The sequence below is a fragment of the Vanellus vanellus genome, assembly GCF_965231255.1.
Source record: "Vanellus vanellus genome assembly, chromosome: 2".
In the NCBI taxonomy this organism is placed as follows: Eukaryota; Metazoa; Chordata; class Aves; order Charadriiformes; family Charadriidae; genus Vanellus; species Vanellus vanellus.
Genome location: NC_138906.1, coordinates 33,752,383 through 33,775,787, shown reverse-complemented (window position 1 = coordinate 33,775,787; position 23,405 = coordinate 33,752,383). Strand labels below are relative to the sequence as shown.

The following is a 23,405-nucleotide window of genomic DNA, read 5'->3' as shown; positions in this document are numbered from 1 at the left end:
TTCCTCAAGGCACACCTTTTTGTGCATTAAATCAAATGAACTCTACCTCCACTAGCTGTAGCTTTTCCAGGGGAGCGGAGAAACCATTAGCCCCACACCTCCTATTTCCTAGAGCAGCACCACCATGGCTCTGCTCCGGCTCCTCGGCTGCAAGCAGCAACTGCAGGGAGCTGAAGGAAGCTGAAAGGTCTCAGAGACGGAGACTCAGCTCATCCTTGAGGAAGGTCCCCTGCAGGCCAGTTATGCTTCTCTGTACTACGCTCATATCAACATTTACAGCGGTATTGAGGGTGGTGATAACAAGGGTGGTATATTATGCTACAGCCAGTCATTATAATTTTCTGCTTCACCTCCAAACAGTCCTGAAGCTCCGAGAGCTAGATGGGACCAAACAGTAAGAAGTAGCTTTGTCATTCTTAGCCACTTTCTAGGCACGTATCCATTCTTTTTTATTTCTAGGATACATTGACTAAGTGAGTCATCAAACAAGAACAGAGGAGATTATTCCCAGAGCAGCATGAACTTCATTAACATTCATTACAGATCTTGACTGTTATGACAGTTTTGGCAACCTTATTTCAAGAGCTTAGTCATAAGGCACGATTCTTAGAGAAGTACTATACGGAAATATGGATGCATGATGCCACACCAAGAGAGGCCTACAAATACTACTTTGGGCTTGTTTTACATGTTGTACAGCAGGTTCCAGGTGAAACTGGCATGATCCTAAATTCCGTGGGCTGACTAGTCAAGAGTGACAAAGCCTTGTCAACCAAGAGGGGACTTAGGTGTAATGTCCACCTGTAATTTCTGAACCTGCAAACACAGTTCGGTGTATCTGATGTGCTTATGAGTTCAATATCAACATCGAATGGAACTCTCTGGTCTCTGTCACCAAGCACTGTCCCCAATACTCATTGTTCTAAACCCTTTTTCAAGTTTTATTTTAAAAGAAAACAAATTTTATGCCAGTACAAATATTAGAGGGAAGTTGTTCTAGGACTTCACTACCACATATATTTTCAAGCTTGCTTCTGATTTACAGTTCAAATTTATCATTGTCCAGTTCCTACACTCTATTCATGTGCTGCCACTGTTTTCCTTTAAACAGCTCTTCTCTTTTTCTGTGGGTTTTCTTTTTCCCCTATTTGCAAGAAAGCATTCATTTTATTGATTAACCCATTAGCTGCTTTTTACATTTGCACTGTTTTTTCAGCATGGGTGACAATAAGGGTACACTTAACCCTCATGAGGTTCCACCACTGCCCAGGCCCTTCTGTCTCTGCTAGAAATACGTCAGCCATCCCCAAACAACACTTTTTCCCATCTATACATCACAGTAAAAGTAGTGACAAAACTGTAAAAAGGTAATCCTAAAATTAAGTACTTGTCCTCGAACTTGATAGATCTCCTATTAGCACAATCTATCCTCTCTGCAATTTCAGCCAATTCTTTGCCAATGTTATAATTGCCATGCTGATCAATAACTCCCTCGGATAATTTTTGCCTCATGTATTTCAGCCTCACTTGCCTGCAGCATTGTTTTTTGTAAATCAAAGTATTAAGTTTATTTTTCTATGATCTACCCATTAGGCCTTGATCATTTTCCTGTTTTTCATTTATCTTTGCATCTTTAATTATTCTTCCATAAAAGACCTATTCCAGAACATTGATTGAACAGTCTTTTCCTCAAATGCTGACACATGTACAGTTTTAGTATACTTAAACTAAGAACCAAAAGTACATGTAAGCTCCTGACAACAGGTTAGGCCTCCCAGAAACATAAGTTCATAACGCAAATGGAATTTGTTCTAGGATTTGTACATAACAATTGTATTTCTAAAATGTTTTATATATATATAAAACAAATTACTTGAGTTTTAAAAATTTGAGTTTTCAGATGCCTCTCGTCTTCCCATAGCTAGGAACAGACTTCGATTTAAAAACTGCAGGCAATCACCCTCAGACATGGATTAGTGCTTTAGTTTGAGTTTTCTCCTAGTTGAATTTTGATTCCAAAAGCTGTGGGTGATGACAGAGCAAAGCTGCAGCTGTGGCTTTACTTTCTGCAGCATTTAGAAAACAAATGTAATGGTTAGCATGCTGCAAAAAAAAGGGAACATGAAGTTAGAATACCTTTTTTTTTTTTTTTTAAGAAAAATGAAGGTTAGAATACATTTTAGCTAGTATATAGCTCTTTCACAAAATCAAAAAGATTTCAAGAAAAAAAACATTCAACACTGACAGTGCATTTACAATTATTCCAGGTAGACAGTAACTGGCAGAAGACGACATTGTTGAGCAATCATTCGGAAAAATCAAGACTCCAAGATAGATGGGCTATAAATAAATAACTAAATAAAAATCCTCAAAAAGAAAAGTAATCTCAAAAAGGCATTATAACCTAAGACTGAAAGAACAGTTACTCATCATATGATAAATACAAGTCCATAGGAAAGTATCAATCACTGATCACTACTGGTATGAAGGCAAAAAGAGGGTTTGAATCATTATCTTTTTTCGTCTGCAATATCCAGTTGGCTTTCATGTGCTCTGCGTCTCACTTCACACTCACACGCACAAGATATTGGCAACATGTGAAACAATGCTAGTAGACATATCTCAGGAATAGATGTTATACTTTACACTTTTACAGTATCACAATAATACATATATACTCCACAATTTGGCACACACATGTTAACTTCCACAAAACACAAATCCTTTGGGGTTTGTTTGTACTTTTTGTTGCTTTTTTCCTATGTTTGACTGCCCTCTTATTAGATTTCATACAGGATGTTGGCCGCTGCTGGCTGTATACACTTCTGCTTTAAAATACTGATTTCTGTTGTACAGTTAGAGGCTTCCAACATATAAAGTATGTTGCAATAAAATACATGTCCAATTAAAGCTAATGTAAGAAAAAAGATCATATAGAATATTACCTTCTTTGACTATATTGTCAGTGAAGAGGCTCGTTAAAATTGTAGCAGGAAGAGTCCCATTGGCTAACAGGATGCCAGAAAGCATTGCCAGCTTTGTCTGTTCTGTCTCAGTAAAGGCTTTAAGAAACAGCAGAAGCTGTGGGTCAGACAAGAGAGAAAAAAAAAAAAAAAGAAAAAAAAAAAAAAAGAGGTATTTGAGCCGTAGGCAATGATAACAGGTAGAGACAAATATTAGCAGACAGGTTAATTTCTTATTTCTCAAGAAGTCCCACTATAATGAATAGCAATCATGTCAAAATCTGTCCTGAAGCACAGCAGTGCCATTTCACTGATAGCCTATAATTTCATGTTCCATAAGAACACAAGCATGTGGAATACAGCCTTACTCAGGGCGATAAGGCCTGTCTTCTCTTACACACGTATGTGTAAAAATGAAAGTGCTTGTTAAAGGCTTAAGGCCCACAGAAATTACGGGACCACAAACTTGCCGATTTCACCAGGCTGAGAGGAGCCTGAGCCTGCCCATTCACATCTTCTGACTTCGGACGAAGCCCCACACAGTTGCAGTTGATTTTCTAGCTTACAAAAACTATTACTCATGCAAACAATAAAAGGATAAGAGAGTTTCCTGTTTTCCTTTTGGGGAAGGGAACACAGCACAATTACAACACATTTTCTATTGGCTAAAATAAGAAATATATTCCAAGTTCAGACATTCTTGATAAAGCTGACAAAGGACAGACAGGAACAAAAGCTGCTTTAAGACCTCGCCATTCCCACTGCTAATCACAAAAGGAAAAAATAGCTTGAGAAAAGATTACAAATCTCACAGTCTTAAGTGCTATTAAATCTGAACTATGTATTTACCTCTTAAAAGTCTAAAAATGGCAATTAAGTCTACTTTAAATATTTTAATTTTGTATGTTAAAACAAACCACTTGAAAGCGTACTGATGAAGTATATTACACCTCTTTTCCTTTACATCAGGAAAAAAGCTGTACAAAATGAGGCTTTGTCAATAGCATTACTGTTAACAATGATGTTTTCTTAACATGTTGTTAGCAATCACAATGTGGGTGATGGGAAAAAGGAGGCTAGACAGCAAAAGGCAGTTTCATTCATTGCAAAAAGCTGCTGACTCCATCAGAAGCTAGCTTACAAACTTAACATCACCACAAAAAAAAAAAAAAAAAAAAAAAAGAAAAAAAGAGAGACTGCAGACATCCATTTCTAGAGTTAAAAAGGAATTCTTGTTTCCTTCTTCAGCTACCAGCACTTTATTCACCTACATTCTGCTGTCATGACACCCTTTTTCCTTCTCCAAATGAGCAATAGACACAATCAGAGTAGAACTGCTCGTTCGGATGGAAAAGTCCCACCCAGTTTCCAAATTAAGGGTATTTCTTAATTATCAAATGCTACCTATACAAAGGGACAGAATATCACTCATGTCCCTGTGCTTGTTTGTTACCATGGACAGTCAGAGCTCTTCTCCAAGATACCTAAGCAGCTTGTCATTAACTGTAAAGCTTTCTGAATGTAGTGATATTTTAAAAATTCAGGTAATTAAGGTATTAAAACTCATGAAATGTTTTATGAATAGCTCTGCTCTGTATCAGTGAACAGAACTGATAAAAACCCCATTCATACAGTAGTGCTTACATAATAACATCAGTTTTAAATTACAGCTTACACAGGCCTGAATGATTCAACCACAGACAAATAATTTGGCTGAAGCCCACTTAAAAAAAAAAATAATTGCAACATGCAGTTTTAGCTTAAGAGAAAAATTATGAAACTAAAATCTTGAGGTGTGATTTTATTTCACCAAAATGTGACTCACAACCAAAAAATGCACGATAATTTGGGATGTAGATGAATGGATTTATTATTTCTAAATATATGGATGAGAAACAAGTGGTATGCTGTATTTCCAAGTGCGGCAATTAACTGTTATATATAATAGCACAGGTAAAGGAACTCCAGGGCCACATTTAATGGGAAGAACGAAAACATTTTTACAGGATTTCAATAAAAGCCTAGTGTAAAATGGAGACCTGGTGATTTAAAGCTTTCTTTATACAAGCTTTACCAACAATACTGCACCAAAAATGAGATCTGCATAAGGAAAAAAAAAAACCAAAACAACAGAATTGGACCTTTTGCTCTTTACTGTAAGTACTGAGACTGTTAACAAAGAGGACACAGCTTTAGATTTCTGTGTAGCCTACTTAACTCTGTTTCCTTCTGCTCCCATATAAGCAGCAGATGAGGATTTTGATTACAAAGTGGTCACACTGACTACTTTAACAGGACAGACCAGATTTTGACACTTCTGAGCTGTAACCTCCCTTGGGTTTTGTCAGTAGATCATGAACTGTTATACCCATTCATGGCAGATTTGAATCACGAAAGCAACAACGGCAGGAAATCCAGCTGCAAAGCCAGAGTTATGCAGTCCAAGGTGGAGAAGGATTCTAAGAGAAGGACATCCATATATTTATCAACTTTACTTTTGAGAAATCCATATTTGTTCAGATATTTTGGAAGGTCTGAAATCACATCTCTATGAAGTTCACAGCCTCACCCTCTTCACTTCCTTTGAAATACAGTTCTTCAAAGTCTCAGCATGAATCTTAATTATGGTGGTGTTGAACTGTACCCCACTGCAGTATGTTTTGAGCAGGAACCTTGTCTTCTACACATCTCTCACTACTAAAGTACTGTTGGTGCTACTAGCATAATTTTTGTGCTACTAATATTTTTGAAAAGCAGATCAAATTTATACACATCATCTTCTGCTGTTCAAGGATATTCTATACTTCCAAGCAATTGTGAAACAGTGTAATTTAGGGGAATACTGGGTGGTAAGAAGAATCAAAACCTTTCATAAATCCACTTAAAAACCATCAGAAAGGGCAAAACATTCAGTTCAAAGTTGTTTCAGATTTTTATTGCTGATTACTTTAGGAGCTCGTCTTTTACCACCACTATTACAAACCTCAGCAGGAAGTCACAAAATGTCAAGACACTTCAGAATAGCACCAAACCACCCACAGAAAGTTCTCCAAGCTGATGCTTAGCCAAGGACTGGCATTACTGCTTTTGTTAGATACACGCTGATTCCAGGCATAAAATGCGCAGTTCTGGCTCAGAATTTTGTATTTCTATCATAGCTATAAAACTCCCACCTATTTAAGTGGGAGTTCAGAATGCCTGATAAGCACAAGACCAGACCTAATGTGCTGTTCCATGCTATTTTTGCCTTTAAAGAAAAACCTCTTTCGGGCACAAATTCTGGGCATAAAAGACACACACAAGATACACTCGCAACATTAAAAAGCATACAAGAAAATCAAGTGCTTCTGCTCTCCTCTTGCAAACTGGAAACCTTAATGGTGAAAATTAAGGAATTTTATCCACGCAGGGAGTGTGGTGTCTTTTATATCTTCATTATCTGAAGTGGTCTGTTGCTTTAGCATCTGACAGTTTGTCACCTCTAGACAATCAGCAACGTAGAAGGCAGCTAACATAACAACGGATAGCCGCTGACTGATTCTTGCCTATCATTTAGCTGACTTAAAGCATCTGTTTACTCCCCATTTACTCTCAGAATGTTAGTCTCTTCTTATTTCATAATTCCCAGCTTGATTTAGGGTTCTTCTATTAGGAAAACAGGAACACAAACAAAGGACCTCATAACATCTCCCAGTACTTCAGACATCCTCATATGACTCAGTAATATTTACCACTGTTAAGACCACAAATATACTTATCTGTACTTTTTCCCAATTCTGAAAAAAACACCCCAACTATATTGAATGCTACTTAAACATGCAAATACACTATATAGACAGCTAATATTGCATTCTTCCTCCAATGACCTGAACAGAAATACATATGTAAGAAAGATGAACACAAATTTGGAACCGAGAATTTTACTGAAATTATTGTAAAATGTTGTCATAGGTCTATGCCAGTATACTGGGCAGTGCTCATATCCACTTAAGCTGCCTATATCAAAACCCAACAGGTGAGCATTGCACTTAAACATCTTTGTCTTCTGTTGAAATTGCTGGCACAAAATAATTTAGATGTAAAAATTTAGATGTATGGTTTGCTTATGTCACTAAAAGAAAGAAAGAAAGAATAACTAGCAATTTTGGTGGGAGAGAGTTAAGAAATAAAACATTTGACTGCTAGAAGCAGACAAAAGGGGGAAAGGTGCTGTGAAATTATAAAGTCCTAATGACAAATTTATGAACTAGAAGACATAAAGCAAATGCTTGTACAAATACTGCCATTTTAGACAATCTCTCTTGAAAGAGAAGTCCTACTGAAGCCATCTGCTTCTTTAGAGTGAAACTGCTGCTATTGCCTTGGTTTTTTTAGCATGACTTTTTCTGCAAGAAAAGCTAATTTTCCCCCAAGTGCTCTAGCTGCCTAATGAATCTGCCATAAAAATCACTTTCATTGTGGGGACAGTGACCCATGAAACAACATCAAGGAGTCGCTCCCTTGCTTTTCTAACTACTGACTAACTGCAGTAGTCTTTGAACTACTAAATCTTGCAGAAACACCTTCTTGAAATACTAATGTGTCTATCTTCTGACCCTCTATGAGCAGCTACTCTCATACAAGTTACAGCACATGGGGGTTAAAGCATTAAATACTTAAAAGCCCAGCAGCCTCATCAGCGAGAAGACAGTCACTTGGTGGGTTCACACAAGCAGGGAGAGGGAGAAGGTAAGAAAAAGGCATCTACAAATAGTCCTCAAGGTTTTTAAGGCAATGACAGCACAGGTGCAATACACAGGCCCAAACTTTCACAACCACCTTCCCGGTTTCTAATTCTCAGATAAACTGCACTAACCGAGGAAGCGAGCGCGCCCAGCACCCCCACCGAAAGGCCAGGTCCCCAGGAGCCACACCAAGATTCACACCAGAGCACAGAGCTAAGGGTGGCAATCGAAGGGCAGGTGAAAAAGTTACCCGCCCCGCTCAGGATCACTGTGCAAACCTCATCTTGTGATCACGATATAATCCCACGCTGAAAACTATAAAAAAGGATGTACATAAAATTGAGGTGAACAAGCCCACTCTGACCCCGTGCTGCCACAGCTGGGATGTTTCCAGTGTTTTTAAATGAATATCACAACTCCAGTCACACTGTACCTCAAATTATTTGTTTTCTCTCAAGCTAGCATATCACTAATCTTCAGATCAGAACCACTTGTTCCTCAACTAGAGAGTCAAATTATTATACATTAACCATAGTCTCATCTTCTTACTAAGTGAGCAAAGTGAATTCTTAGAAACTTAAAGGATTCAAACCCAAGCAAGTTACAGAAGAGAGAGGAGGCGGCTTGAATTCACACGGCATTTGCTTAATATGCTGAACACTCTCTGAAACTTGAATGCTATGAGTCAGCGCTTCTCATGTCAATGATTATAGTAATTAACAGCAAGAACATTAGATTTGTGTGGGGAGAGAGGTAAATTTAGGTCTTTAGAATGATGTATTGAGCAATCAGCATCAGTTAATAGGCATGCTGGCCACAAGCGCAAAAATAATTTCCTATATGAGCAAGAATGTATAAATCGGAGCCAAATTTACCAGAGCCACAAGAGGTGGTGGTGAGGCATCATGCTCCAGACTTATCCTCATCTGACCCTTGCAGCAATCTTTTTAATGCTTCAATAATACGGAAACACACTTTTACTTTTAACAAACATGGTATTTTAGTCACAGGGCAGGTTTTGCCATTATCAGCACGCTTGTTAACTTACAGTACAGCACAGCATTTATTACTTATTCAGGCCATTACAAAAAGATATTTACATCTGTTACCAGGAACTCAAAACAGACAAAATAAATCTGTTTGGGTTTTTTTTGGTTGTTTTTTTTTTTTTTTCAGAAATTTCCACCCAGGTTTCTCCTGTCTCCTTAGAATTCAGTATCACAGAACAAAAGAGTTTCCACAAGTATCCACTGCAGTATAACAGACAAACTCGCAGCACTCTGCCAGTGGTGATGACTTTCTCTTGCACATATCTACGGCCTCAAATACAAAAACTTGTGGTTAGGATTCATTCCACAATGCAGGAGTAGTTTAATACTCACGCATCAAGTGACATTCTGCACAGCAGACCTGCATTTACTCTATGGAAAAAAAAACCACAGAGAACTGTTCTGTTAGCAGGATAGTAACACTAACTCTCATCAAGAACTATACCTCAAAGCATATCGAAGTTCTACACAGAAGCCTGGGATAAGAAGGTGAGCTTGGTCAAAGCAATCAAATGAAGCATTAATTCAGAATTACTCTACATTAAGTGCTGCCAGCAGTATTCCCACAGACCTAAATTTGCAGATGAAAGCTGCCACCTCTTCCATCCTCTTTTCCAGTAGAGCTAAATAAAATACATAACAGCGCTGCATTTGTACATATACAATTATATTAGACATAGGGTAAAAAATATTAACAGTCAAGAGGAGACTGCCACCAACATTACCTTTTTGATTTCATCTTCAAATGCTTTCTCCAGATATTTGTATCTCCTGATAAGTTTATTGAAGACCTAAAGATAAGCACAGATAACTTAAAAAAATGTAATGATTGCAGCCATCCTTCTTTACAAAAAAGGCAAAGGGAAACAAGACTGCCACTACTGAATCCCTAAAGAATATCTTTGACTAATCCATGATACGACACTTTTTTCTTTTTATTATCTCCGCAGCAGGAAAGAAAAAGTAAGAAGCACTGCTGGCTGCTTACACTCTAATATTCCACTGCACAGTTTTCCTATCGACATTGTTTCCAGGAAATAAGCAGCCAGTAGAATGATATTTCTGCAGTCCTCTGTGGCGTTGTCTGTCTCATGGCAAAACATGAAACGTCCTTCTCTGTTAGTTTGTTCACAAGTGGAAAAATACAATTCTTGCTTCATAGAGCAATGTTTGAATCAGAGAATTTACTGCAGTTTCAGATTTGTCTTCTTCATATTTCTCAAAATTTTATTCCTACTCTACTTTTCACCCTATCCATAGATCAAAAGCACAGGAAAGGAGCAGGAAACTCTGCACCTTGCCCCTGGTAAAGCAGTTCTCTGGGGAAGCTGTCAGGTGTAAACCGATGGAGTGAGGCGAAGCAGGAAGCACTGATTTGATCTTTGTCAAATCCACTAACAGAAATGCTTACAACAAAACACACTACTGCCAGCGAAAGAGGAAGAACATTTGAAAAAGCTTTTACAAGTACGTTCTTGGTAACACTTGTTCTCCGTTTTTCACCATTTGTTTCCCATCGTGCCACCCCAGACTACAAAAGCAGAAGCAGCACAGGTGCAGGGTGCATTCAGATGGGGAGATAAGAAATTAAATAAATCACTGTTCTCACTACTGTACAAAGGGCACAAAACATGGAACTCGCTGCTACAGGCAAAAATGTTTATATGGGGAACAAATTACATTATTGTCAGGCGGGATGGTGATAGTGAGAGAAATTAAGTTTAGAAAGTTTCAATTCACTTTTCAGAGAACGCAGGATACCTCAAAACATGCTAAATGGTAGTATTTTGGCTCAGAACAAATGAAAATCAAGTTGTGGCGATGCTGAGAGGCAGACACACACAGAATTCTAATAAAACAAGGTGTAAAATAACGCGTAAGACAGAAATGTAAGCTAGCATCTTGTTCGTATTTCCAAACAAAATTTTGTATATTTTCATAAGTTCCTGTAAATGACAGAAGTACACTTCACAAGCAAATAACCTACTAAAATATCAACACTAGCTTTAGTCTTCTTTGTTGAAGACTTTTTACTCTTTGAATTGTTTCCATGATTAAAACCACAAATAGCCACACTACTGGTTCCTTTGGGAGTCAGAGTAAGAAATTACATAGAAGATAAGGATGATCCAAACACTATTTTAGCCTATTTCCACTTTTTCATAGTAGAAGAGCAGCTTTATTTCCCATTATGCAGGAAAAAAACCAGACAAGGTCTGTAAAAGGATACATCTCTTCAGTCATTAACTATGAAATATTGACTTATTTTGGTAGCTCTGGGTTTGAAATGCAGAGAATACATTGAAAATTCCACGGCTTCAAATCCTGAAGCCTTCCTTTCGATTTTCCAACATGCAACCTTTTATTTTAAAGTTTAATTTCTCCTTGGAGGACTCGTACTGCCAATTTTTATTATCAAACCATGAAAATATTAAAATTTGAGAAGACAGAACCAATGCTTTTACCAGTATCAGAGATTTTCCTGAAGCAGAATACTCTGTTTTTAAGAGATGATAAAGCTGACACACAAGATATACTGACTCCCTTTCCAGAAATAAGTGTTTCACTTCTTCAGATTATCAAAGATGTGTTTTCAAAGGAGCTTTCTGTTATTCAGCAAACATATGTTACTGATGCAGATTCTGATCCCAGCACCCTTTAAATCAACCATGCACCTTTTTAGCAATCACCACCCTCAACACCCTAGCAGGGTCAGTGGCTTTTATGCTTTCAATTACTGTCTCCAGCATCCCAATAATAACTAGATAAATATGTTACTCAACTAACAATAGACTTTTGACACATGGGAGTTTCAATGGTATTGCATTTTTATGCAATCCTACTTGTATTCAAAACTGCACGGCGGCTTTGAACTTTCAATAGAATTCTTGCTGTATTTTCTCATATAATATTATCTTCCATTAAGGAGTTATGCAACGTTAGCTTCTCTTCAATAATGTTTTAGGCTTCGTTGCTTATTTGTATTAATTTCACATATGCCTATTTGTGCAAGCCTTATTCCTGCAACAGGAAGTTATATATCATATATGTAGGAAAAATGAAAGCTCTTGGAATATATGCCCAATTCCAAACTAGTGATACAAACTAAAGGTTGGAGGCATGAGCTTCAAATTTTTTGTCATTCATATACTTCATATGTTTCTAAAAATACATTCATACAAATCTTCCAGGTTGCATACAGAAAAGGTCAACAAAAATAATAAGGATGGTGTCTAAAAATATACTGGGCCAACGGCAGACTGAAGTAAGACTGCTTTCTGTAAAAGAAAGCATTGCCAGCTGTGATCAGATTATCTTAGACATCCTATTTTCTTACATAAAATTTATAGGTTAGGGCAGATTACTGGCTAACTGGATTTTCAATTGCCCTGTAAGTAGCCTACTGCAGCCTAGACAGTCTGCAGATGTTCCACTATAATCCCTTTTGATACATGAACGGAAAACAGAAACCATGCCTTTACTGACCTGAGCATAGTTTCGGATGGCATCGTGATCTTCATCTGCAAAAAATACACAGTGGTTGGTCATCTTGGTCTTGTCATTGTCATCTATGCGTGTGCCTCCAGGAGCTAAAAGCAAGCCAAAAAAAAAAAAAAAAGGCAAGAAACAATTTCTCACTTTATAGAATGTTCTATAATTATAAGATTTAATAAATCTAATAAGTCTTATGTTAGTATTGCTTAGGCAAAAGGCAAGAATAAGAACTGGCAGGAGGGGAGGGGGGAGGAGAGAGACAGCTTTGTGAGGCTGTGGTGGCACCTAACAGAAGGGACAGCTGGATGATATGCTGCACCCTATATCACACAGACCTCACAAGACTGAAAGATTCAGGTCACACTAAGGAATCTTAGCAGTTTTTGAGAGCACCAAGTGTGATCTAACAAAAATGGGCTGGAACATAACCCTTGTGCATACTTTAACTACTACTTTAAATACCACAGTAACATCAATCCTTTCCAAACAGAAAAGTTTTAGCACTCTCTTACTAATTTGAGGAGTTGGAACATCTGGTATCCTTGGAGCAATAGCATCCTGAGATGCACTAAAAAGAGCGTGGCCGGCAGGTTGAGCGAGGTCATCCTCCCACTCTACTCTGCCCTGGTGAGGTCACATCTGGAGTACTGTGCCCAGTTCTGGGCTCCCCAGTTCAAGACAAGGAACTACTGGAGACAGTCCAGCAGAAGACTACAAAGATGATCAGGGGAATGGAGCACCTTTCTTATGAGGAAAGGCTGAGGCACCTGGGTCTGTTTAGCCTGGAGGAGAGAAGACTAAGAAGGGATCTCATCAATGCTTATAAATTTCTAAAAGGGCGGTTGTCAAGAGGATGGGGCCAGACTCTTTTCAGTGGTGCCCAGCGACAGGTCAAGGGACAACGGGCACAAACTGGAAGACAGGAAATTCCATCTGAACATAAGGAAATACTTCTTTCCTTTGAGGGTGGCAGAGCATGGAACAGGCTGCCCAGAGAGGTTGTGAAGTCTCCTTCTCTGGAGATAGTCAAAACCCACCTGGATGCATTCCTGTCCAACCTGCTATAGGTGAACCTGCTTTGGGAGGAGGGTTGGACTGGATGATCTCCAAAGGTGCCTTCCAACCCCTACCATTCTGTGTGATCTCCCTAACCCCTCTAATGCTTACCAAGCCCACGTAAACATTCAAACACTGGTGCAAAAGTTTTCTCCTGGTTTATTTTGTTGAGACCTTTTTTCCTAGATATTTCCATTGGCTTTTGTTTCCTGCATTACCTCAAGTCTTACAAAAACATCTTTTCTTCTTACACACCAAAGAGCAGGAAGCAGGAAGCAAATCAACATGACCAGTAAAAAGAGCCAACTTATTCAAACTACAGAGGAAGGCAAAAGGTATGTTTTTGATCATGCTGCAAGTGACACTTGGGAGAAATGCCCCATGAACATCCACTAAGCATTCCTCATTATCCTTCACTTCTCTTAGCTAGCCTTTGTTGCAACATCTACAAAGCAAGCTTTGCAACAACTAATAACCTGGAGTGCTGTACTACACATTTTCACACTAATAAATTCCTGTTTCCCCTAGTTAGTGTCTCATTTTCTTTGCGGTTGCATTTATATGGTTTTTCAGCTCAGACTGAAGGCTTCTCAGAGCAGTATCCATTTTTTGTGGTATTTGCAGAATGCCTCACACAATCAAGTGCCTAGGTATTACCACACTACAAACAATAAACAATTTTATGATACGAGATCCAGGATGTATCAGATAAGTGAAACAGTAATACAGTTTACAGTTCCCACTTTGTAAGGGAAGACGGCATCTCAAAAGAAGCAAGGCTGATCCTCAAAATTCAGCATCAGGTACACTGCAGTTTACCTAGCATGCTGCCAGCTACCAAAATATCAAAGAGTGTGTCAGCATAGCGACGATAATCAAGCCGTGAGCCAGTTGCATCCAGAAACTTGGCTATAGCCTCCAGGTCACTCCCAGCTTCATTGAGGCCTTGGACAATCGTATCCCTGAAGACTGTGGGTTCAAATTTCTCCTTTTCATCTGGAACAGAGATAAAGGAGAAGGAGAGAGTGTCAGTTTGAAACTTTCTGTTTAAAATCCCCTGTCAGCCAGCAATTGAAATGACAACCATGGCACCTAAACATATTCTTCCTATTCTGGTCAACGCACCAAAAGTTTGTTTGGTTGACTTTTATTGCCTCTGGAAATTTTGCAGTGTATACCCTTGCTTCCCTCTCCTCCCCATGCCCCCAAAATACTAAAACACATACAAACATAAAGGAATAAATAAAAGGGAGGAAAAGCAATTATTGAAATTGTTTTTAAATGTCATACTCTTGCTTCTCTTGTTGAAGATATTAGTGAATGTGCGTATCATTATGCATTACATTGCTAAATCTGATAGCAGAATAAAGGGTATGTCAGTTATATGTAAACAATCTCACTGTCAGAACACTTCATTTCTCATTTCTTGATATTTTTCTTTAAATAACTATGGTGGCATATGTAAAATGTTTTTAAAAAGACAAGTCTTCAGGAAAAGAGGAGATCAAGGTATTCATAAAAACAGGTTTTGCGTAAACATTTAGGACCCTGTCACACAGCGTAACCAAGAATTTATCTTTCATATTCACAGACCTACGCAGCGCTAGGAACACAGAAATGAAGCACTCGCATCACATTTTCTACAGCCGTCCTTGGTTGAACTCAATTAAAGTACAGTCTGACCCCCAGACAACACCCCTATGTCAAGGCCATTAACCACAACATATGTAACTGCAACCTCCAGACCAGATAAAGCTAGGTAGATTTACCCGTACCTCCTGCTGCTTTTTCCTGCAGGCTGTTAACAGCTTACAAGACACTTGAAGCTTCTTAGCAAAGCATGTCCTGACTTTATACAAGGGCACATACGAAATGCTTGTTACCGTCAAAATAATGCTGAACTTCAGAAACACAACTGCGAGCTGTTCCTCAAACCAGGACAGACACTCAAAAAACTCAAAACTCAAAAAAGTTTGTTATCACCTGCTGACACAAATGTTGATACAAGTTCTTTGAAAAACCTGCACGTATTACATCCAGAAGATAAATCCAGGGGTTTTAGTTACTAAGACGAATGAGGATTGGCAAAATTCCTGTCTAAACATGTGCAGTCTGAAACACGCCAGCTGCAACCCTCGCAGGCTTTTTGAGAGGTGGTTCTAGACATTACACATCCTCTGGCTGCAGGTTTCCTTTCTCTGCAACTCACAGTGCAGCTTTTTATCCCAAATATTAACCAGAAGACCTTGGTTTCCAATAGCCTTTCTTCCCCTAATCTCTTTTCTCGAGCCACATTAGCCTTACTCCAACTGAAGAACTATTTTACACACAATACCTACTTTTATCAGCTTTATTTTTAATATATAAATATTTCTTTCTCTTCTCGTTCCCCTGTATGTACCTGGGATGCACTCAGTCCACCATCTTCAGTGGTGCATCACTTGCACATTCTTCCCTCTTTTAATGCATTATTTGCAGGGGGGAAAAAAAAAGTCTGACGACTCATTAACCAGTAAAACGACAGAGTCCTGTCTTAAGAGATGAATTACAAAAACAATGCTATTTTACTTTTTCAACTGTATTTTCTCTAAAAATTTAAGATGTTCATGTCTAAACTGAAAGGTGTTATAAGCTTGGTATCATGGGTGCACAGCGCCCAGTACAAATACAAACACCATGATTAATATTTCTTAGCTATTTTAAAGAGATTCTTCTCTTGCCCCAGAAGTCCTCCTCTCATCTGCAGTACCCTACTATTTTCTTGTCTATCACAATCTAAAAATTTACACAGGAAGAGGAGGTAAACTCATTGCATGAAAAACGATTTTTAATTTTATTGAAACAGTTTCCTACCAAGCTAATGTACTGAAGAGGAATATGCTGATGTAGTACAACAGGGTGAGTAAGAAGCCATCATCAAGAAGTGGCAACAGTATGTTGAGCTATCAAGTGCATAATTACTAAACGAGCACAGTTTCAATCACGAGCTAGCAGAGGCAGGTGTAGCTTGCAGATGTGATGCATTCAATATCCAATGCAGCACTGCTACACGCAGCTTTTCATTTTCATCGTGTTCCCAGATCCTCATTTCCTTTCTTTTGCTTCTAAGGAAATCACAAAGCACACATTTTTACCCCCCTCCTTAAGAATGAATCTTAACTCTTAAACAGAACACCTGCAACGATATTTCTGTGGAAGAAAAATGAAATGCCCTCTTTGGCCCCCTTTCTGATTTCACATTAAAAAAATGGTGTTAATATTGACTTTTTACTAGATAATTTTCATTCTGAAAGTAATATGCATTGTTTAGCTTACCTTCTTTTTAAGCTGACATTTACTTTTTGCACCAGTTTTTTTAGCTCTATGTTATCTATAGCATGGGAAACTCTATGTTATCTATACCATGGGAACAAACCTGGGTCTCAGGTATTGCCTGTCAGCTTACTTTAAACAATACTCAGTTTTTTTCTGTTAATGCTTCAGGAAGCTTTTTGCCCTGCAGGTATTTGTCAACTGTCTGGATACTTAAATTTTCCTTATTTCCTACTGGCATTTTTGCTGCTCCTACTTCCTCCTCTTCCGTTTCAGAACAAAGACATCAACTTCCATGTGTGCAAGTACAAGTAGAGTCAATACAATCCATATTCCATGTATCTGCACCATAAGCACAAATCCCAGCCAGATGCCAACTACTGCTGACCCTCACCAAAAAAGCAGTATTCAACAGGTACAGAAATTATCCTAGAGAACTAACCAAATTATTTTCTTTGCCTGGATTGCTAAAAACTTGACATGAAACTCTAAGATGCCTCTTCTCCTCGGAAGGTTCTTCCCTTTAAAACATCATTTTTCTTCCTTCAAATCTTTTCAAAGTGATTTTAATGTCTGCCACTATATATGCTGGAGACAAGCTTTATACCTTTTATCAGGTCAACTAATAGAATTGGAAGGAGTGGGATTTACAAGCTCTCTCAAAACTGTTTTACACACTAAGCACTCTTTAAAACTTTAAAGAAAAAATAAATCCTTGTCCTCCTCTTTTGCTTGGTGAAAGCTCAAAAATGGTTTGTGTTCAGAGATTAGTAGCGGTGATAGAGTTCATATGGACAATTGCAGTGCTTCTGGGAGCTGCAGAAGAGGAAAGAGTATCATGAGACGCAAATCAACTGGTAAGAACCGGCAGTCATCTCTCAACCGGCTCAGTCTCCCCAGCATCTGCACATTTCAGCCCCCCCTACCCATCTGCCTATTACATACACCAGAAGAGTCTCCGAGGACTGAAATGCCGTCAGCCACAGACACTGCACTCTCTCCTAACTGGGTGAAATGTCATGACTCCCTGATATATTGAAACCAGGGAGAAAAAAAACTAATAGTTTCTTCTAGTGACAGTCTGTGACACTGCTATGATACAAAAAGAAAAAGTGCATACAAACAGAAGGGAATAAACATGCTAGGAAGCCATTTCTCCTTCTCGACCCCTCTGTCTCCAGAAAGAAAACAGGTATCTACAATTTTCTAAGCAGGATCCTCAAATATTAAGGCAACAAGGATCCTACCATATTTGAAGAAGAGATTTAATGCTTTAAGCACAAAAAGAAGTGTTTGCATGTTAAGATTTCTATATTAAAGCCATCTAATATCCCCAATCTCATTTAAGTAATCCCTCAAAAAAAAAAAAAACCCTCCAAAACACCCCCCAATTTTCCAGACTCCCCTAAGTCTTTTCCTTCTTCCATATAGTCAATGAGTATTTATTGTCACTTCCAATCACTGTAACAGAAATTCAAGAGATAGACACAGAATTACAAATAAAAACTCTTTATTTATTCTAATTATTACTTGTATTAAATAGGAGTCAAAGACCAAACCCATATTAGGATCCATTAATACCAAAAACATTGCAAAACAGGGACTGAAAAGAAAGTCTTTATGAGAGAGAAAACATTTTCTAAGACAATTTTAGCAACTAACACACATACCATAATTGACTGACCTAGACTTAATAATACATTGGTTCGATCCAGCAGTATGCATATCTGATTGCTTTTACTGGTTAATCTGACAGGTATTTCTTTAGGGATTGTAAATTCCACTCCCCTAGCTACATCTATGCTGTTGCTAGTTAACGCAGTGTACAGCTACTGTACAATGTTCTGGAACATGCTGATAGAAAGTTAATCCCACTAATTACTGGAGCATTGTGACATTTATATGCAAACAATATAGATTTCTTTTTTTAATTAGTTATACCTACAAATGTTGTATGTACATCATAGAAAGGACATTTTCCATTTAAGAGACCGCACCAGTCTAACTGAGGAAGTGATGTGTGCAAGGGAGGAAAGACGATAGGAAAGCTGGCACCACTTATTAACACAACTGAAGACAAACTATTTTGCAATCTTTATCCAAGCTTCGTGATCATCCTAGATCTTAAGACACTCATTCTGCTCTGCAGACTCATGATAGAATTTGTAATTTTCTGAGAAAGGTTACTAACTGTTTTTGTTTCTCTCATCCGCACTGAGAAAATGCTCTTATTTATATTTTCTGTCACAAGATGTCAAGAGCAAGCATTAGCTTTTGATTAGAAACAGGAAAGTCAATATGGAAAAAGTCTGTTACATGACAGACAGGTACCCCACCTGTGTGTGCTATAATAATCTCTTATTGCAACAGCAAAAAAATCTAAGCCTTTTTTTTCCATGAACCAGATTTTTTTTATTCTGAAAAAAAAAAAAAAAACAACCCACATCATTCATTACATGTATTTTTGCTCTCTGCCTCAGTGTTGTGCATTCATCTCAGACACCTAAACCATGACAGATAAACTCTGAGTACAGTATGAGCGAGCAAATTAGGATGACACTCGCTGTGTCATTAGCACTACTTACCTTTTTTTAAAAATTGATGGAATATTGTAATTAAGGAAAGAGAGTGTTAGTCATGTTTACAGAAAATCAGTATCACAAGGAGTAAAATGTGTCTTAGGCAATGGTAACTGTTTTATTTTAACAATAAAAAAAACAGAAAAAACTAACACAGCAGAAATAAATATTTGTGAAAAAGGAGCTTTCTGACTTCTCTTGTTACAGAAAGCAGTGCCAATGCGATGATCTGACCACCTCATGAAGAAGGAAGGTGAAATAATTCCTTTTTACATGTGAAAGGTTCATTTATAGAGATGGCATTGATTTGAGCGAAAGAAATAAAAATAAAAATCAAAACAAGCCACATTTTCTATATGCAACCTTTAAATAAAAGATCATATTTTGCTTTTTTAATTGAAAGAGAAATTTTGAGAAACACCCAAAACAAAGATCTAGTAAGTTTTTTTCCTCATATGTATACTATAAACTGTTAGAATCTAATTTTTTTTACTGAGACTTCTACAAGACTTAACAGCTAATAAACCCAAGTTTTACAGAAAGTCCCAAGATATATAGAGAAAATAATAACATTTGTAGAGCTTAGTTAAAAATAACATCTACACTCTTACCGTGCTGAAGAGAAGGGGAGAAAAACCTTAATCCTATTGAATTTTCAGTTACTCTACCTGCCCTGTTTCTAGTCATTTTAACAAAGAGGAAAATAAAGTTAAAAATGTAATGTAACCTACCCCTCTTCCTAGTTTTGAACCGCTGGCCTGTTAGCACCGGCTTCTGATTCTTATTCATAAAATTTCTGGAGAAAAAAAGAAGAGAAAAATACATTTTTACTACGGCATTTACTGAGAACAGCTTAATGTAAAGGCAAAATAAAAATTCAGTTTAGTAAAATCCCAACATGTGAAAGGGGAAGTTCGGTCTTGACGTATACTCCAAGTATAATTCACATTATCTTAAAGATGAAGAGCACTATGATCCAAGAATAACTTTGATGAGATGTGCTTCTCTCAAAACCTGGCTCTTAGCATCCTTATAAAGAACTGTGAAGGTTCAAACCTGAGCAGGAAGGTGATGGAGCCTCTGCCCTTACTGCCAGGCAGGAGTACAGCAGCGGTGCCTGCACAGCTGATGGGGATGCTCAGGCACACAGAAGCTGCCAGGACACAGGACTGGGAACGATCCTGGCAGCACTCCATGCCACATAGGTCTTGCACTCCAGCATGTTCAATGGGCAATCAGATTCCAAGGGCTACACACCGTCCTTCTGAAGAAATGACTGCGGTCTAACCACAAAGACAATGCTTTAACAATCAAATCCCTCTCAAATGTTTCTTCAAATCTCAACATGCAACATCAAAAAATTTGGGAAGTGATCATATATTCATGCCATTTTATCAATAGTAAACAAAACTATTTTTCAGCTTTGAATCTAATTAGTTCAATCACACGAGACACAACTTGTGCAACGAACAGCTAAACTGACAGCTGAATGCAAACAGCAGCGAATACAGGCAAGGTTTGCAGCACGTGGCAATCGTCACGGGTCACATCCCTGTCCTGCCAACAGCAAGTGCCAGCGCTGGGACTTACAGGTCACCTATTTCACACCCTGCAGGTCATTAGGTCACTGTCACATATGATTTGCTCGTCCAGAATTAAGCCTTCCCATGCAAGAAGCTTTGTCCTTTGGGCATGTTCTTCTAATAAGTTTAGTTTTACAAAAATTTGTGTTATTTGTATTTCTTCATTGCAGACTGCAGGTCTAGTTTAAAAGTACACGCATTTGCCAACATTTCTTCCTACCATAAGCGTAGAGAAACTCAAGCTCCATGGCTAGAAAGACGCCATCAATCACAGGTTACTATTCAAGTAATGCTCCCTCTACCCCTGAAGTTCATTTAACAATGCTCCAGGTATACAATACATTCCCACTCCCCAGACTACCTCTTCTAGTTGCAGCATCGCTGGCTGGCCACTTCTGCAGCATTTCAAATGTTTAACCCAGCAAACCACTGCTTTCTAGCCTAGGTCTACCACCATTCACCCACATTCAAAAACTGCCCGTGTACACTGGTAATAGCCAGTAAAGTTCAGAGTCAAGACTGGTTTTGCTCCCTGCAAGTCATAAAAAACACAAAGATGCAACAAACAGCTAAACTGAGAGGTTCCCATTCATCACTGAGATTTAAAGTTATGGTTTTAACAGACCAAGGAGCATTTCAAAACAGCTGCAAGCCTTCTGGAAAAGTCATTTGCCCATCTGCAGAGTTAAAAATGGCTAACCATGATATCACAGGATCTTTTTAAGTGCTGTAGAATCCAAGCCTCCCTGCACAACAGAGCTCAAAAGTCTCCTTCCCCACTTAGCTGTCTCAGTGGCAGAGGAACAGGAGGTGCTTTACAAGTTAATTAGGCAGATAATCTAGCAGTCAACAGGAATAAGCAACAGCCCAGCCTCTAGCCAGTGACTGGCTAGATTTGACATAATTGTCTGCTTTGTCTTTGGGCCCTTCAGTTATTTGTAAAAGATTGATCTATAAAATATAATATTCGCCCAGATATTTTTGATTGGTTTTATGCTTGGCCCCAACCTTATGCCTTGTTCTGGGTTTAAAAATGTTCATTTCAATAGATTGCAGGAGGAGCCCATGAGGTTTGGAAAGAAAGTATCAAGCAAGTCACACAGCAGGTAAGAATCAATCCTCTAATCAGAGGTCTTTCAGAGCACAGACATGCCGTGGGGCAGGGATCGGGGCTGCCCACTTCAAATGAACACACAGAAGCCTTGGGGACAGTGAAATGAGTGATACCTGACCTTCAACCCGGCCATACCAGTATGGTTTACTAGTTGCTGTAAAAGATGTAAATGAACATGCTCAATTTCTAGCACTAGGCTTCTCCTTTCCTTTTACACTTTGTCTTTTTAAACTGCAAGAAGAGTTGCATCCACCTGAAGCTTGACTGGCAGATTTTAAAATTGTTCCCTGTGAATATAAAATACACCCTTTAAGACAGCTGGGAACAAGATTTAAAAAAGACTCACCACTTGTGGCAGATTTAATTACTAGAGGTTCAGTACAACAGAACAGACTCTTGAACAGTTAATTACTAGGAACACAGGATCTGCCTTCTTCTATATTTAGCTTTAAACACACTGCGCTCTAATCTGCTGGAGTGAGGGTCAGGCTTTATAAGGAACTCCCCTCAAGCCCTGGCCCAGGGAGAGCACAGGCACTTTCATCAAGAAACTGCAGCATGAGCCTGAGCAAACCCAACCCAGCCATTTATATGACAGCCCAGGACGTATCTATACTACAAATAACACCAGCTACTGCAAATGAGATTTTAAAGTGTTGTTGCCACAACAGGTGCCTGGATGACAGTTTAAAGTTTACAAAAGTGAATGCAAGGCAAAAACTTTTTTTTTTTTTTTAATCAAGAACACACCGACAACAGGACAGAAGTGATGGCTGGAGGTTGTAAATTCAGGGTGGCAGCATATAAACTTGCCCAGTACACTTGATTGCATCGCAGCGCAGCTTGCCTCTCAGGTGTCATATAGCCATAAAGGCTGGAAATCATAAAAGACCCTGAACTATTACACATATTCTCAATTTTGAAAGGTACAGGATCTGGGTAGGTCAAAGTCAAAGGCACATTTTAAAATGCCAGCTAGAGAAGTCATAACGGTTTCAAAGGAGTAAAGATCTTAAGGACGGGTATGGATAGGAAGGAAAGCCTCAAAAACAAAACCCAAACCACCAGTCAAAATTCTGTCTTGCAGCCCAATATCCTCCAGGATTCATACAAGTTGCCAGCAGGAGAGAGAGCAAGAGATGTGGAAATGATAGCACACTCCTTTCACAGACTCCACTCTTCTACTGAAGACGGGAGAGGCTCAGCAATAGATGCTTTACCCTTGATTCTCCCATTAGGATCCAGAAAACTTCTTGTAGAAAACTCATGTGTTCAAATCATATACCCAAATACTTTTTATTTTATAATCAGGTAAGTCAGAAGCTGGGCTGACTCAAGTGGGAGATGTCAGAGAGCAGTACAGGCTCATTTTCCATAAAAACCTCAAAATGCCTAAGACTGCTGATAACTAACTTATGGCTTCAAAATTTTTCAGAAAAATAAAAAAATGCATGACAAAACAGTTTCCCAAATTCAACTCCCACTCTTGTTAACAGGCTTCTACAAAACAGATTCATACCTAAAAAAATA

General features: G+C 38.4%; 1 protein-coding gene across 2 annotated transcripts in view; it reads right to left on the bottom strand.

Annotated features, from left to right (window-relative positions):
• BZW2 (basic leucine zipper and W2 domains 2) overlaps positions 1 to 23,405 on the bottom strand; it is a 58,136-nt gene that overhangs the window by 16,451 nt on the left and 18,280 nt on the right. For both annotated transcript variants that reach the window (XM_082498995.1, XM_082498994.1), the window contains exons 2-6: positions 19,910 to 19,974; positions 14,107 to 14,283; positions 12,223 to 12,326; positions 9,462 to 9,527; positions 2,946 to 3,081 (exon numbers count right to left, since the gene is read on the bottom strand). In XM_082498995.1, the coding sequence (XP_082355121.1) occupies positions 2,946 to 3,081; positions 9,462 to 9,527; positions 12,223 to 12,326; positions 14,107 to 14,283; positions 19,910 to 19,967 (541 nt within the window). In that variant the 5' untranslated portion in view covers positions 19,968 to 19,974. The remainder of the gene's footprint in view (positions 1 to 2,945; positions 3,082 to 9,461; positions 9,528 to 12,222; positions 12,327 to 14,106; positions 14,284 to 19,909; positions 19,975 to 23,405) is intronic.